Here is a 17003-nt window from a genome sequence, read left to right as displayed (position 1 = left end):
AATTAGCCTGGGTTGGAATGAAAATATTTTTATTTCAAAATTGGACATATAATAACATATATTTACATTTTACAAAAGAAAAATAGGTAATAAATCCAAGAAATCCATAGAATCAGAGTCAGCTGTATGTTATTATACTATAAAGAAACACTGAATATAATTAATTAAATTGAAATAAATGTTGTAATCAAAAACAAACTTTAAAATGATTACCTTTCTATGCAGACTAATCTGTTCTTTCATTTTGTAGTTCTGTGAGGTCATTAGTTTGACAATAGGAGGGATGTGGGATACATGTTTCTGAAAATCAAACCACAAAGACAAGTTTTATAATGCTCTAACAAGAATTGTCTTCATATAAAATACAGTAGATATAAAAACTGATCTTTTTACCTCAGCAATGGCTGACAGCACTTCCTGTTCTCTTTGCTTTTGGCATCTCTCCAAACTTTCCATCTCTTTCTTAAACAGTAGAGTCACATCCTCTTGCTCATTCTGACAATCACAGAGGAAATGTATATTAAAATGTTCTTAAACACTGAGGAGTACTTATGAGAGCTGGGACCGCATGTTTTTTAATAAATAAAGGATTTTCCTGGATTTCATTTCGATTACTTTTTAGTCTTCACTCATCAGTTGACATCAGTTCATTCAGAAACTAATTCCTTGTTATATTTTACCTGCTGCAGCTTTTTCAGTTGATCCAGCTTTCTTTCCATGTCTGCAATCTGCAAGACCTTGACTGGGAACTCCATATCTCTGTATGTTTTCAGGAAACGGAGCTCCTTCTGAGCTTTCAGCACCTCTGCTTTTACAACATCCAACTGCTTCTGCAAACCTGCACTTATAAGAGTAGTCAGTTGAAATTTGATGATGCAGTTTGTGTTTGCTTCACCATTGCAGCTGCTACACTATAAGGCTAAAATGTGTAAACCCAATTATAAACTGTAGAAACAGAGCCAATATAATAATGGAACAGAAGAGGGCCTCGTTCTACAGGAAATGTTTCTGTGTGCTAGATTTTATGTGCCTCTGCTTGTAATGTAACATTGAAATGTTTGGGGGCAGAAGGATTTTCCCCCAAAAGAAAATAATACTTTTATTCAACAATGATTCATAAATTATTAAGAAATGTTTTTGTTGTTTTTTTATTCATATATCAAATAATTCTAAAACATTTCATAGCTTGAACAAAAAACATTAAGCATTTGCTGTGCTTTGATTTGGAGGACTAAACAGGAATAAACAACATTTTTTAAATGTATAAAAAGATAATACTGTTTTTTCAAATGTAACAATACACATTAAAATTGCATGTACTGTATTAAAATAAATGTAGCCAGCATATTAATTAGAAAGTACGTTCTGATTACTTTTAGTCATGCAGTGTATAAACCAGGTAGTAAAAAAGTAATAATGTAAATAGTTAAACATAACTGATGAAGTATATACCACTAACCACTGAGATGTGTGTGTGACGCTTCCTCTGTAGCAATCAGGTCTGCTTTGGCACTTTTAATAAGACTGTCATCCCATCGTTTCAAAGCTGTCATTGATCTCTAGAAAGAACAGAAGAGTTAAAAGTTAAATTTGGCAATTAATTCTTACATCATTTACTCACCCTAACTGTTCCAAACCTGCATGACGTTTATTCATCTTCAGAACACAAAATTAGCAATTGAATAAAATCTGCTTTGAAATAATGTTCACCCAAAATGTTTGATGTTCAAACATTTCAAAACTAAAAAAGTAATTAGATTGGAGTTTTATGAAGAGATGGAAATGTTGTGAGAGTGCTAGAAAAAAATAAATAAAACAAGTACTTTTTTAGTAAAAGGTTTTAATTTCATATACTCTATCATATATTTCAGATATCCAACATACATTCATTCATGTTGTTGATGGAAATCACACATGAACATATTTTTTTTTCTTTAGGGTCTTGTATCCTTGCATTTAATAAATGAACAACAAGCCAACCAAGACCCAAATAAATAATAACTTACATGTGTGTGTTTTTTAAGATGCAAGAACATAAAAAAATATGAGTACACTGAAGCACATTAAAGATTTGCATTAGGGCTGCACAATACTGGAAAAATAGGACATTGCGATATTTTGTTTTTCTGCTATAAATATTGAAATATATAAACAATTTCACCAGAAGTTTTTTTTTTTATTTAGATCGATTGGACTGATTCTGTAGAGAAGTGAATGGTTCATAGAAATCTCAAAAATTAACTCATTACACCAAGGACAACAGTGAAATAAACAGTGTTTTATGATTTTTTGGTGGAATCAAATAGTATTCAGGTTCGGAATTTCAATAATCAAATGTAAAATATATGAATAATTCAAAATTCATTCATTCATTTTCTTTTTGGCTTAATCCCTCTATTAATCAGCAATCGCAAAATGAACCGCCAACTTATCCAGGATAAGTTTTACGCAGCAGATACCATTTCAGCTGGAACCCATCACTGGGAAACATCCATACACACTCATTCACACAAATACACTACTGACAATTTAGCTCACCCAATTCACCTCTAGCACATGTCTTTGGACTGTGGGGGAAACCGGAGCACCCGGAGGAAACCCACATGATCATGGGGAGAACATGCAAACTGCAAATGCCAACTGAACCAGCTAAGGCTCGAACCAATGACTTTCTTGCGGTGAGGCAATCATGCTACCCATTGCGCCACTGGAAAGCCCCTTTACTGTATAAATAATTCAAAATTATTCTTTACTAAAGTTACAAATGGTCAAATTTCTTGTGCCCGAACACTTTTGATTAAACTGAACACAATTTTGGTTAAATCTGCATTAACTACACAATTCCCATGTGTCCTAAATGGTTTCTCCTGGTTAACCATAATCATAACTGAACATTGCAGATCCTGTGATGTGACTATTGCAGATGTGCACATTGCGATATCGATGCTAAAATGATATATTGTGCAGCTCTAAGTGCATCAAAATAAGATGAATGTGTCATAATTCTCTCATGTTGGAAATCCATATCAAAGTTGTTTTTTTAATCTGTGGCACACAAAACATTTACAATGCTTCATAATCTTGGGATGAAACCACTGGGGTTGAATGGACAGATATCTATAAATTGGGAGGTGCAGAAATCTCTCAGATTTGAATAAACACGTGTTTTTTGTGTTTTGATGATCAAGGGAAGTCTTAGGGTTTACAACAACATTAGAGTGCACCCTATTGTTCACTGGGATCTAAAAACTTAGCTCACCCTCATTTGTTGACTCTGGACGAGCAGTTCATTGGCTTTGGAGACTGAGTTTCTGTCTGTATCCACAATGCTTCTGGCCACCTGCAGGTTTCTCTCTTGAAGCTGTTCACAATGCTCCTCCAGATCCTTTATTGCCTCTTTCCTGGACCTGATGAGTAACTATAACAGACTGCAGCTGTTGACAAGGTATATACCAAACTAAACACAAATGAACTATAAAAGTCTTCTTTATAGTACACACCATCAGGGTTTTGATACAGTCTTTCTTTTCCTGTTCAACGCTTTCTGTTTTCCTTCTTGTAAGGAGTTTGGGGAGTGTTGAGAAATCATTGTGGACAGTATTTAGAGATTTTCCTGTTTATAATAGTAGAAATTACACAATAGTGCATTAAGAATAAGATAGGTGTGCCTTAAGACAGTAGAAGCATAATTTTTATTTTAGCCATGTTTATACCTGGTTTTAAAGTTGGAGATGATCTTTTTCCTGCTTTATTAGATGATATGTCTGATTTATGAATAGGAGCTGTCCAAAGCAGGTGTTTGGAACTTGTACTTCGCTCCCATTTTCTGTAATCCTGGGATATAAGAATTTTAATTGATACAAACTGTTTAGTTAGGCTCCATTTTTAACCAAACAGAAAGCCAAACTCAAATATAAAGACTAAACAAGGTGTCCTGCAAACCTTTTTATCACAACATGCCCAAACATTTTATTAGCATTACAACATATAACATAAACCTATTTTGTCATACCACAGAATGAAGGCTCCACATATCTCGACCAATCATTATGATGTTTTCTTCACAGGCTGAATGTTTTTGTCCACAAGAAAACTCACGGAGAGACCAAACAATCCCAGCATTCCGCAAATTTCATCATAGCAACCGAAAACAGACTGTGAAACACTTTGGCTCCATCTAGTGGACACATTGAGCATGCGCGGAAATTAGGAAATTTACACTTCAATGTTCATTATTCAATTAAATTCATTTCACCTTTGTTTGTATAGCGCTTTTACAATGTAAATTGCGTCAAAGCAGCTTCACATAGAAGATCATAGTAAATTGAGTTCAGTGTGGTTAATAATCACTACTGAGAGTCCAAACAGAGTCCTGTAGAGCAAATTAACGCACAGCTCATTTATTCATTTTCTTTTCGGCGTAGTCCCTTTATTAATCAGGGGTCACCACAGCAGAATGAACTGCCAACTTATCCAGCATATGTTTTACGCAACGGATGACCTTCCAGCTAAACCCCATCAATGGTAAACATCCATACACTCTCAATTCACACACATAGCCAACACTATGGACAGTGCAGCTTACCCAACTAACCTAAAGCGCATGTCTTTGGACTGTGGGGGAAACCGGTGAACCCGGAAGAAACATGCAGGGAACACGGAGAGAACATGCAAACTCCACACAGAAATGCCAAACTATTTTCATTATCTACCACAACCTATACTTTTTTAGATTAACTTCTATAATTTAATATAAATTCTATGTGATTGTATAAATCGTGTAAAACACAAGTTGTTGTTACATTTAGATGTATATTTAGGCTACAATATGAAACAAATAAAAGACCACAGGGTGTGCTTGAATACAATTTGTTTTATTCTATAAAGATCTCATCACTTTTCTTACAAATTTCAAATACAAAATAATATTTAAGGCATTTTTACACATAGAAATCAATGTTGGTCAAAATAACAAGTATTTGAGCTGCTTACAAATCAGAGTTCTTCCACCATATATTTCTAAACATTGTGTTGTCTAAAAGTAAACAAGAACATGTCTGAAGTCATGGCATCTTTTTATTTTGACCATTTGTCATTTTATGCTTTAAATAACAGTTATGTTAAATTAAGAAGTAACATTGATTTGCATAAGTTATTCATATAAATTGCATATGTAAAATACACTTTTCAAAATACACTTTTTTTTTTGCTGAAATTCTTGAATTACAGATCAGATTATACTTTTTGTTTTATACAAGACAAGATTATACAAACATGTCGACATACAGTGGCACTGTACAATGCAAAGAGAAAAAAATACATATAAATAGATTCAAATATTCAACTTTATCATCAAAATATCAACATTAGGAAACTTTAATAGTAATAGCAGTTTATAAAACATTTGACTCTATAATAAAAGATATTAACATTACGCAATCATGTATATACAGTGGTATTCACAAACTTCTATGCACTAAAAAAAAAACAGCACCAACTGAATAGTAAGCTTGTTGTTAAGGCACCATCTGATCAGATCATTTTTTGCGATCTCATAAATACCGAAATCATAAATATTTAAAAGACGTGTGTTATTGAAACATGCGTAGAGAATTGAACAGATAATCACGGTGTAGCTGCAGGTTCTTGTGGATGAGGTTTTGACTGGCAGGTGCAGTGCTGCTGATGTCATCATGCCGTGTTGTTGTTGATGTCCATGCGGCTGATGAGCTCCGTGACGAGAGCCTGCAGCGTCTCTGAACGCATTTTGCTCACTTCCAACACAGCTTCATGATTGACAGTCTCGTTGTCCTCATAGCTTTTCACCACTTTGTTAGTGATGAGGGAGAGACCGAAGACTCTTATGCCACAGTGACTGGCGACCAACACTTCCGGTGCTGTACTCATTCCTTTAAAGGTAAATTATATAGAAATTAGTTATTCAATGAATAATTGATACAAAACAGAAATATGACTTCTTTATATACACCTTATATCTAGCATTAAAGATCAGGCCTGGTACTTTCTTGACAATCAAAAACTGTGGTAGATTCCCATTTTCTACACTCAAAAATGTTGTTTGCTGTTTATTTAAACTGTTTATTTAAAATGAGCTGAAACAACACAGTTATTGAGTTTTTTTGCAACAATTTAATTGTTTTATGTTCAATCCACTTAAATCTGTTAACTTAATTCCTTCATGTTGGCCCAACACAGATGTGTGGGACCAAGCAATTTTTACAGTGTAGTGTAATATAATAATACTTAATATATTTAATGTTTACTTTCTCCTTAAATTTTTAGTTTTGTCTTTAGTTTATTTGACAAATCTGTAAAAATTATCATAGCACATTTAGAAATTACTTTTATATAGGCCACAAACAATGTATTGTTTTTTCCCATATAGACAGGTGTAATCAAAATTACTGGAACCCTTGTTAAATATGTGCCTGATATAAATAAACCTGTATTGTTATTTTTTATCTTTAATTTATTATTTTTTTAAATGAAATTAATAATTTCTAATTAATTAATTAAATAATTAATAATTAGAAAATAATTATTTCATTGAAATAAAACATAAAAATGACTAAGAAATTAAGTAAGAATTCTGCTAAATTCTGTACAATGCATGGCTTATTAGCTTTAGAACACTTTACTTTAAAACACTTTTATTTCCCCTAAATGATGACAGCATTTTAACTAGAATTTAAGTCAGGGGTGTCCAAACTCAGTCCTGGAGGGCCTGTGTCCTGCAAGGTTTAGTTCCAACCCCAATTAGACACACCTGAACCAGCTAACCAAGCTCTTAAGCTGTGGTCACACTGCACTTTTCTCCCCATAAACTTCCTTTCATATGCACACAAATGTGTCAGACCCCAAATGCAAGCTTATGCTACATGTTTTCGCACAGCATGGGAAAGTTCAAGCTTGGTGAACTCTGACCTGCAAAATCACATCACATGATTGCGTGAGACCCATCAAAGATCAAAACATGACCTCTCTGGACAGAAATTTAAAACATGGAACAATCGCTTGCTTTTTTAAGTGGCTAATCATCTTGTTTAATCCCACTTCTTTTCACAGCACCGTACAACAGAATTTCGCACACACAAACTCTAGTGTGACCGCAGCTTTACTAGGCTTTCTAGAAACATTCTTGCAGATGTGTTGAAGCAAGTTGGAGCTAAAATCTGCAGGACACCATCCCTTCAGCACCGAGTTTGGACAACTCTGCTTTAAGTGAAAGAGTTTATGCAAATTTACATTGTAATTACATTGTAAATTTAAGCTGATCTTAAAGTGAACTTCTTGAAAAGTCTGTCCAAGGCGATTTGAAAAATATATATAATTGTATGATTATTTAAGAATGATAATGATATACTATATATATATATATATATATATATATATATATATATATATATATATATATATATATATAGTTATAACTATTATAATTATGTCACATTCAATCTCTTAAACTTAAAGAGATAAAACAGAATATTCTATCATCATTTACTTGTCACAAACCAGTTTGAGTTTCTTCTTCTATTCAATGCAAAAGAAGATATTTTGAAAAATGCTGAAAAACTTGGCTTGTAGAGTGTTTTCTACTTTTCCGCTTTCCAACATTTTTACAAAATAACTTATTTTATGTTCTACAGGAAAAAATCTTGCAGCTTTAAAACAACTTGAAGTAGAGTAAATAATGAGTATAATTTCCATTTTTAGGTGAACTATCCCTTTACTATTAAGTTTTTATCTGCAGTTCACTTAACGGCCACCAGTGATCGCTAAAATTTTCTGAATTCTACATGTAGCCCCATCCCTGTGAACCGGATGCAGCGAACATTATTTGTTCGTATTGTGACCCATCCGCTTGTTAAGTGTGACGTCACGTGAAACGGCTTTCAAGTCCAAGTGCCGTATCAAACTGTATGGAGAGACTCAACAAAAGGTAATAATAAACGTTTACAAAGCGATGTAATACTTTCGAAAATCCCAATCACAGTACATATATCCATGCCTAATATCCAATGACCAGAAATCGATTAGTTTTTTTATCCATTTCTTAAATATTGGTGTATATAATTTTATATAAATTTCACTTTAATGTGTGATACGACTAAAAAGTGTTCACAAACGAGTATTTTCTCAATTTTAATGAGAAGCAGCCTAGACCCGGAAACAGCATTTCATCTGTCACCGATAGATGAAGCAGGTTCCTAGGAATATAAACAGTGGGCGTGGCTTGTTTTTTTCTACTGCAAGCTGATTGGATGTAGTAAAGTAGGCATTTCATTCTGAAAGATGGGACTCCTCCTACTTACCAATTCTGTTTGTTGTCAAAACTGACATTTGGAGCCGTGTTTTAAGATATGTTAGCCATGCCCATTTCCTAAAATATACGTTATTTGACAATTTATATATATATATATATATATATATATATATATATATATATATATATATATATATATATATATTAAGGGTGTCACGATTTCGATTTTAATCGAAAATCGATCGAAATTTATGCTCGATTTCGATTGTCGAATCAAAAAATAGAATCGTCGATGCTGCCACGCCCCCATGTCACGTCAGCTGGGCTTGCCAAGCGGGAAAAAACAGGCTTGTTGAAGTGCTTGTTAAACTGTGCAGACGCAAGAGACCCGTTGACAGAGCTCCCTTCAGGGCTCGACATAAGGACTGCCCGATAGCCCGGAGCCAGCATGCGAGACGCTCGGGCCAGTGTACAGTGCTGCCTTGTTGACTGACAGATTGAGCCAGAGCTGCGTGCTGCGACTGTCTGTCAATTGTGTGCAAATACAATCTTACGGTGCTTTCACACATAGACGTTTGTTTCGGAATCTGTCTCGTTTCCCCCTTTAGCGTGGTTTGTTAGGCATAAATCCAGCAGTTGTGCTCGCATCCGCGCCAAATCAATCAGTCCGAGAACGCCTGAATGAGACGGTCTCTGCCCTACTGAGCGGATCGATTGTACTGAGAAAACAAAACAATGCAACAAACTAACGACCCAGGCTATATCACAGCGTATTATGATCGTGTAATAGCCATATATACAGCTATATTAAGAGAGAATGATGAGTGGGGCGAGATGTCATTCTTACCGGTAAATGCGAAAGTGAAAGCATGCTGAAATATTACCGAGAGCTGTTTATCCAGCCTGATCTCAGTTTATCCGTCAGGAAAATTGACCGAAATTACTATCTGTTAATTTTACCATATTTTAATCGTATAATATGTTGTATTAAGCCTGTTGTTTTGTTCATTTCCGCACTGACAGCTCGAAAGAAAGATTTACATTGATCTGATGCAGTCTCGGTTCATCTGCTATGTCTCTCTATAATTTAAGCCTATAATGCAGAATTCTAGCCAACGTTTCTTTAATAGATTGATTAATTCAATAGATAGATTTTTACAAAACCTGACAATTGAAATGAGGCTTTGTATATATGAGAAAGTCTGACCTCTGCTTTATATTAGGTGATGATGTCTGTGGGTTGTTAAAATTAAAGTGCACATTTTTGCTTCTAAAATATTCTATACACAACTGCTCAAAAGTTTGGGGTCAGTATGATTGTTAAATATGTTAAACTAAGCTTCTTCTGCTCACCAAGGCTGCAATTATTTCATCATAAATACAAATTGTGAAATGTTTCACTATAAAATAACTGTTCAACAGTACTTTATCATTTAATTTATTCATTTATTCCAGTGATTTTAAAGATGAAATTTCAGCTTCATTACTCCAGTCACATAATCCTTCAGAAATCACTAATATTAATTATTATTATATTTATTAATGGTAATAGTAACAAAAGCAATAATGTCTGGAGTAATAATTTTATTTAAAACTACATACAATAACAAAGTAGTTATTTAAAATTTTGATAAATATTTAACAATTTAACATTTTTTACATTTAATAAATGTAGCCTTGATGAACTGAATAAGTTTTCTTAAAAACATTTAAAAAATTACTGTAAATATATACAGTGGAAGTCAGAATTATAAGCCCCCCTTTGTTGTTTTTTTCATTTTAAAATATTTCCTAAATGATGTTTAACAGAGCAAGGAAATGTTGATAGTATGTCTGATAATATTTTTTCCTCTGAACAAAGTCTTATTTGTTTTATTTTGGCTAGAATAAAAGCAGTTCTTAATTTTTTATGAACCATTTTAAGGTCAAATTTATTAGCCCCTTAAGCTAATTGTTTTTCAGACTGTCTCCAGAACAAACCATCGTTATACAATAACTTGCCTAATTACCCTAGCCTGCCTGGTTAACCTAATTAACCTAGTTAAGACTGCTTCAATCTTTTACTTTCACACTAGTCATTTTAGCAAACACCTCAGATACTGTTGGCTGGTTCCTGTTGGTTGTGCACCTTTTTTTTACCGACGCCATAATAACGACACAGATCACTGCCTATTCACAAGAAAAAAGTGATTGACAGGTGGTAATTATGTGTGTAACTTGCCTTTATTCATTTATTGTATGATTTGTTTATGGGTAAAACAAAGACCATACAGGTCAGGTAGTTTAAACTGTAGGCTACAAATAATTAATTTGTTATTAATTAATTAATTATTCATAATCGAAAATCGAATCGAAAATCGAATCGAACAGGAAAAGCATTATCATATTTAAATTAAAGATTAAAAGGGCAAACTTTTTTTTTAATGACAAGCATAGATTAATTGTTCACCACAAGTCTAGCAATGTTAGCTAAGTTTTGATTTCTTGAGGACTTTACATATTCAATTCCTAAATGAATTACTGAGACTGAAGCTTACCAACTGCATCCACTCCCAGTCTGTGCAGAAGTCGGGCTTCAGCGATGCTCTCAAAATTGGGTCCCCCCACCATACAATAGACGCCTTCTTGGACATACTGAGAGACACCCATGCCCTTACAGATGTCCAGCGCCATCTTCCGCAGGCCTCTGTCGTAAACCCCAGACATTGGTGGAAATCGTGGACCAAACCTTGACAGCAACGGGTAATTGATTACATCCCTTGTACTGGTGATTGTAATGAATGAACGCTTTCCTAAATCATTTCATCGTACATTGATACTCACTTTTCATCATTAGGCCCATTGAGAGGATTCAGTCCAGCGAGTCCGGGGAAGTTAATGTGGTCACGTATGATCATAATGTCACCACAATTATAACTGTCCGCTAATGACCCCGCAGCATTAGTAACAATCAGAGTGTCGACACCTAAGAGCTTGAACACTCTTACTGGAAATGTGACCTGAGGAACACAAGCACAAATTCTGGTAATTGTTAATCCATTTTCAACATCAAGCACATTTCTTGCAGCTGTGCTGTACAGATATTTCACTAATACACCAGTTTAATCTAACCCTGCATTATGTAAACTACACAAAAGATTCATTGATTGTCGAATTATGCTTTGGGATTCAGCATGTGACTCAAATCAGCGTGACCAAGACGGAGTGAATATCCTACAAGGGCATCCAAAAAAAAAAGGAATTATTCTATCATCCTTTTTGGATTGCAGCATGACACAGCATGAATGGAACAGTGTTATGATTGGAATGCAGGATAATTCTGTTATGTAATATGATTCTGTTTATGACACATGGTAAAACTGTCAAAACTTCGCAAGACCATTAAGCAATTAAAGACTATTAACCAAATAAAGCCTCAAATCGAAATTGAAAATATGCTAAAATTTCACAAAACTGTTTTGTTTAGAGTGAAATATTTCTTTCTTTCTTTCTTTCTTTCTTTCTTTCTTTCTTTCTTTCTTTCTTTCTTTCTAAAAGTATTAAGTGACCCTGAAGACTGAAGTAATGACTATATTTAAAATTCTGCTTTGATAATTTATTATATATAATTGCACTGCATGTATGACATAATTCCCCCATAATTGTTGGTTAATTAGTAATTTTTAACTAGTTTTCTTTTTTTTTTTAATAAAATATTTTTTGAATTACTAGAATGTTTTGCTCATGTTTGTTGGAGAAATGACTAGGAATAATAAACGGCAGAAACGGTCAAACTACTTGCTCTACAAGATTTTGCTTAACAATACAGACAAAGTAGAATAATACAATAAGAAAATTTTGTAAAAATCAGTTTGTAACATCAAGCAGCAGAACGAGCTACTTTTAATATCTAAAAAAAATTGGAAGTGCATGAGACCGGAAGTCTCAAGCCAAAATGATTTAAATGACTGCGCCAACTTTGACGTGAAGAATAAGGTCTGCATCACAGTATCACAGTACTTAATTAGCATATTAAGAGCAAAATTGGTGGATGTTATGATAACCATGACTTGAGGTCAATTGCACAGTTTTGGCACAGCGCCATCAAGTGGTCATGAGAAACACAAATGACATCTCTTTATGTTAATAGTTATAGAACAAATTGGCAGAAAATCTAAACACTTGTCTCTTATACTTATTCAAGCAATACCCAATTTTAACTTGTCAGCCATTTGTGGTGGTGCTGGACATTTTTTATTTATTCAAAAACGCTATATTTTATGAATACACTGACAAACTGTTACAAAATACAGTATGTCTTTGGCACTATGAAACTGTAACAAACTGTTTCTGACTATTAAAAAATTTCGAGTTAAACAATTGCAGCCTTGGTGAACATAAGACACCAATAACTTATCAAACTTTTAAACAAGAGTGTATAAATAATGGCAAAGCAACTTGGACAAACCTTGCTTAGTGAGTGTCCCTCATACATGTGGAATCGGCCCTGCATGCACACACAGGTTTTCCCTTTGAGCTCCCCGAAAACCAGCCGTCCAGCATGACCCTTCACTGTTTCAATACATACAAACACAAGCATTATTATACATAACCAAATACTAAAACGTTTATTATTGTTTTTTCGTCCAAGCAACAGTAAGTAACTTTGACAGTTTGTAAATTTGACATTCAAGAATTTAAAAAACTAAACTACACACTTCTTGGAGAAGGACACACTATAAGCCTCTTCTCACTGTTTATAAATATGACAAGTCACACAGGAACTGGTCTATTTCACAGTAGTAATCAACCCAGCATATCTAAAACAGTCCTACATCAGTTTAAAACAAAGATTCCCAAAGAAGATGAGATAGCAGAACCATATTTGGTTCCTAAGAGAGCCAGTAGTAAAGTCCTCGTGAACTAAAAGTTTGCTGAGACGTTTAATTCAGTAAGTTGATACTTGCAACTAAAACAGAATATTTAGCAGGGGTTCAACATTACAATAATGTCAAATTAATCCCATTTTCTTCTTACTTAGTTACTAAATTGGCCAAAAAACAACAGCACATGCTTGTTGTAAGTTTGGTAGCATGTTACATTACAGATAACATAAACGAACATGTTAACGTAATACATTTTTATTAGTAAGTACTTCACTAAAATGTCTACTTTGTCGTTTTAGCCAATGAAGAAAATCCCTGGAGGAAACCCATTGTCAGACGCTGTGACCCGTGTCTTACCTGTGCTTTGAGGAAAGCCAGGGATGTCCGAATATTTGAACGAGTCCTGGCACTTGAGCCCATCCGCCAACATGCCCAGTCCAGAGCCACAAATGATGGCTACTTTAGGTCTGTGCTGTGTCTGGGACAGAAGCCAGTCTGCCGCCCTCTGGTAGTCCTCATGGCTGGTGACAAGAGGAAAAAAAATGAACTGAAAGCCTGTGTCTCTATTTGTATACATTAGAAGAATTTAAAGAGTTTAAATAATCAATTACTCAAAGACTAACTGCATTGTGCCATTGGATATGACTGATATTCATTTTTCTGTGATCTAATGACATTTAAATTTCAAAAAGCTTGATCAGAATCATGTTTCATGACACAAATAAACTTTATCCAAGAGACAGAAACTGAAAATTTGTCATCATTTACTGGTTTTAAACATTTTATTGTTCTTTCTTCTGTTAAAGACACACAAAACAGATTATTTAAACAAAACCTGCAAACATTGACTTTCAACAGGTTTTCAACATTCTTCAAAATAACTTATTTTATGTTCAACAGAATAAAGAAACTCATAAATGCTTGAAACCAGTCGAGAGAACATAAACAATAAGTAAGTTTTCATTTTTGATTGAACAATCCCTTTAAGTTAAGCTGAAGTATTATTAAGTAGTCATAAATGCTATCTTAAGCTATTCTTTAAACCCTAAGATGGAAAGAAAGCATAACTTACCAGATTTGGTCTTTACTATGCATGTTGTTGTTGGAGAAAGTTTACAACTGAGGAGGGATCCTGGATTTGAGCAGTGTGTGAATGAGAGAGCAGCTCTTTCCATTTAAGTAAAACTCACTAACACACACAAACGCTCTGATTGGTTACAGCTTACTGTTATAGTTAGTCTTGTCAAATCAAATGCCACGTATCTTGTAGGTGTGTCAAAGTATAATAACAGAGGCAAACTAAATTTAAAGGCACATTTGTAGGAAGTAAGCTTTTAAAATCAAGCACACAAGAATATAGTGTCCTCATACACATGCTAAATAAATAAATCAATCTGTGACATAATATTACAAAGTTTTATAATCACATAAGAGGATGAGTTTTTTAAGGGGTAATAATAGAGATTTATTATTAGTGTTTATTAGAGATTTACCATATATGCTTTTTCCCTCTCAAATCTTTGACTTTGGGCTCTGTAATCTGTAATATACAAAATAAACAGAGTAAACTTCAATTTAAAGTTGTAGTTGTAGCTATTTTTTAATGAGTGCTAAAAGGTGATTTATTACATTTTAGTATTTGAATGTACAAACCGATCCTAAAATGTATCCTAAAATGTGTATGTAAGCTTTTAAGAAAAACATTTAGCACTCATGTCCTAAAATAAAGTGGTGTTACATAGTGTAGTTAGACAATGCTTTTTTCATGTGAAAGCATTGCAATTTCAAAAGTTTAATCACATTACAGAAGAATAATAGGATCAAAACTGAACAAACATTCATTTTCAGCTCAACTTTCAGTTCTAGTTGTGGTCATTTTCTATTTTTACTGTATGCTAAAAGGCAATCAGTATATTTTTTTGTAGATTTGCATGCACAGACGTATCCCAAAATGTCTACAGATGCATTAATCAGTGAGATATGTCAATAGTTTGAGCTCGAGTTCTGCCACAGGATGGGTAACATGTGAGGCCCATTACCAGGGGTACAAACTCCAACCCAAATCCAAAGCACGGGACCAGCAAAAATTTAATTTGGGGAGCTCACAAGATTTATCTGATTGTAAGCAATTTTCCACTTTTAGATGCGGATCAAAAGATTTGTGAGTGGTACAATACTACTTGACATCTCTATTATTAAAAGTAACGCATTTCGCACACTGCTTGACCCAGTGTTTCATTGACTTGACATTTGTCCTGCGATTGGCGAAGTTTGTCCATTTTTAGAAATAGGATCTACACTATGATTTAAATGACTTAAAATGCAACCATCAAATCAACTTACATTACATAACAAACAGGTAGCCAGTCATTATGGCTAAATAAATCAAGTGTATCAGTCTACTGTGGCGGTTTGGAGTACATAGTGTTCAAGAGGCTGTACATTTGTCTGCTGTTTTTTATATGGACATTTGCCAAATATATTTTTAAGTGCACTTGGAATAATGATTTATGAAATGATGATAGAAAAAGGAGACCAAAGTGACAGAAGATATGTAACATTTACAAAAAAAGCAAATCTGTTGCTTGAATCAATTATACTGTACAATTTCATGGTAATTATGCAAGAATATGTGACTGCAAAACTAAGTAATTGACCAATAAAAATGAATATACAGAGAAATTAGGGCAACTATTCATTACCAAGTATTAAATAAAACAATATTTAGCCCTTTTAAATCTGACAAAATCAGTTTTAAATGTTTGTATATTTAAAATGTATCAATGAATAAGCATTTATATATTTACAATTTACTTTTTGTCATTTATTGGTACGATACAATGTAGATATTTAACTGTATATGATCATTTTTCACTATTTATACATTTAATAAAACACAACAAGTTTAAATATGTTACAGTTTTTCTCTATTGGTTTGGCTCATTTCTTGAAACAGAAATCGCATTCTAAAAAACAACATGGACAAACCTTCAAACCACTTGGCAATTGTTCACAACAGACTTGATTTTTCTCATTCATTTCATCAAATTGCAAATGTCTGAGTACATCTTTGCAAATGATTAAGTACAGATAGCCTACATTTAGCACAATTTCCAAGTGAATAGATCTTTTTGATCTAAACTGATTGGTAATTCTCAGTCTAAAGTTTGTGTGTGGTTGATCATTACAATAAAAAAAGGAGTTTCCATTTCCTTGGTAGTATGAGTGCAATGTGTGACGTCAAACCTTGGAGGCTACTCTTACACTTAAATGCTTTTTTTCAGTTTTATACACAATTGTATTCTGTTAGCTAGACAAAAACACTACAGTAACCATTGTCAATGAAGGACTGGGCTAAGACTGTTTGGTGGACATGAGGGATATTTTAGTGGTCCTTTGCCATAATGACAAAACATCTAAACATTTTGACTTGCAGTGCTTACACAATCTTTTTTAGATTTCAGGAACAATGGACAAAGCATTTTGGGGGCACTGACTGTTGAAATGAGAAGGAAATTTAGTTTTGACACATGAGTGAACCGTTTTGGCAAAGGTATGAGCATTTGTAAGTGAGCTATAGTGTTGTGCTAAACTGCAACACTGTTTTGCCAAATGATCTTAGAATTTTGAGAATGTAATTTCTGTTTCAAGAAATGAGTCAAACCAATGGAGAAAACTGTAATATACTGCAAATATCATATAATCATATTATATAAAAATCTATTTTGCTCATTTGTGTATTTTTTAAAATTGACAAATTTTAGATCTATTAATACTCTTTATTTACTTAGTGAGGGATTAATTGTTATTTGCAGCATAAAAATGTATTTAAGCAAAATAATAATTATTATTAA

The 17003-nt window shown here is 33.6% G+C and overlaps 1 protein-coding gene across 50 annotated transcripts in view; it reads right to left on the bottom strand.

Annotated features, from left to right (window-relative positions):
- pnp4a (purine nucleoside phosphorylase 4a) overlaps positions 1-17003 on the bottom strand; it is a 253971-nt gene that overhangs the window by 9800 nt on the left and 227168 nt on the right. For 18 of the 50 annotated variants that reach the window (XM_073915716.1, XM_073915718.1, XM_073915722.1 and 15 more), the window contains 7 exons: positions 14643-14689; positions 14222-14281; positions 13507-13670; positions 12732-12835; positions 11108-11283; positions 10822-11012; positions 4854-5909 (listed from right to left, as the gene is read on the bottom strand). In XM_073915716.1, coding sequence (XP_073771817.1) covers positions 5692-5909; positions 10822-11012; positions 11108-11283; positions 12732-12835; positions 13507-13670; positions 14222-14244 — 876 coding nt within the window. In that variant the 5' untranslated portion in view covers positions 14245-14281; positions 14643-14689 and the 3' untranslated portion in view covers positions 4854-5691. 50 annotated transcript variants of the gene reach the window in all.

Source organism: Danio rerio, chromosome 11 (genome assembly GCF_049306965.1).
Source record: "Danio rerio strain Tuebingen ecotype United States chromosome 11, GRCz12tu, whole genome shotgun sequence".
Taxonomy (NCBI): domain Eukaryota; kingdom Metazoa; phylum Chordata; class Actinopteri; order Cypriniformes; family Danionidae; genus Danio; species Danio rerio.
Note: the sequence above shows the minus strand (reverse complement) of the source record. Positions and strands in the feature narration are given on the sequence as shown.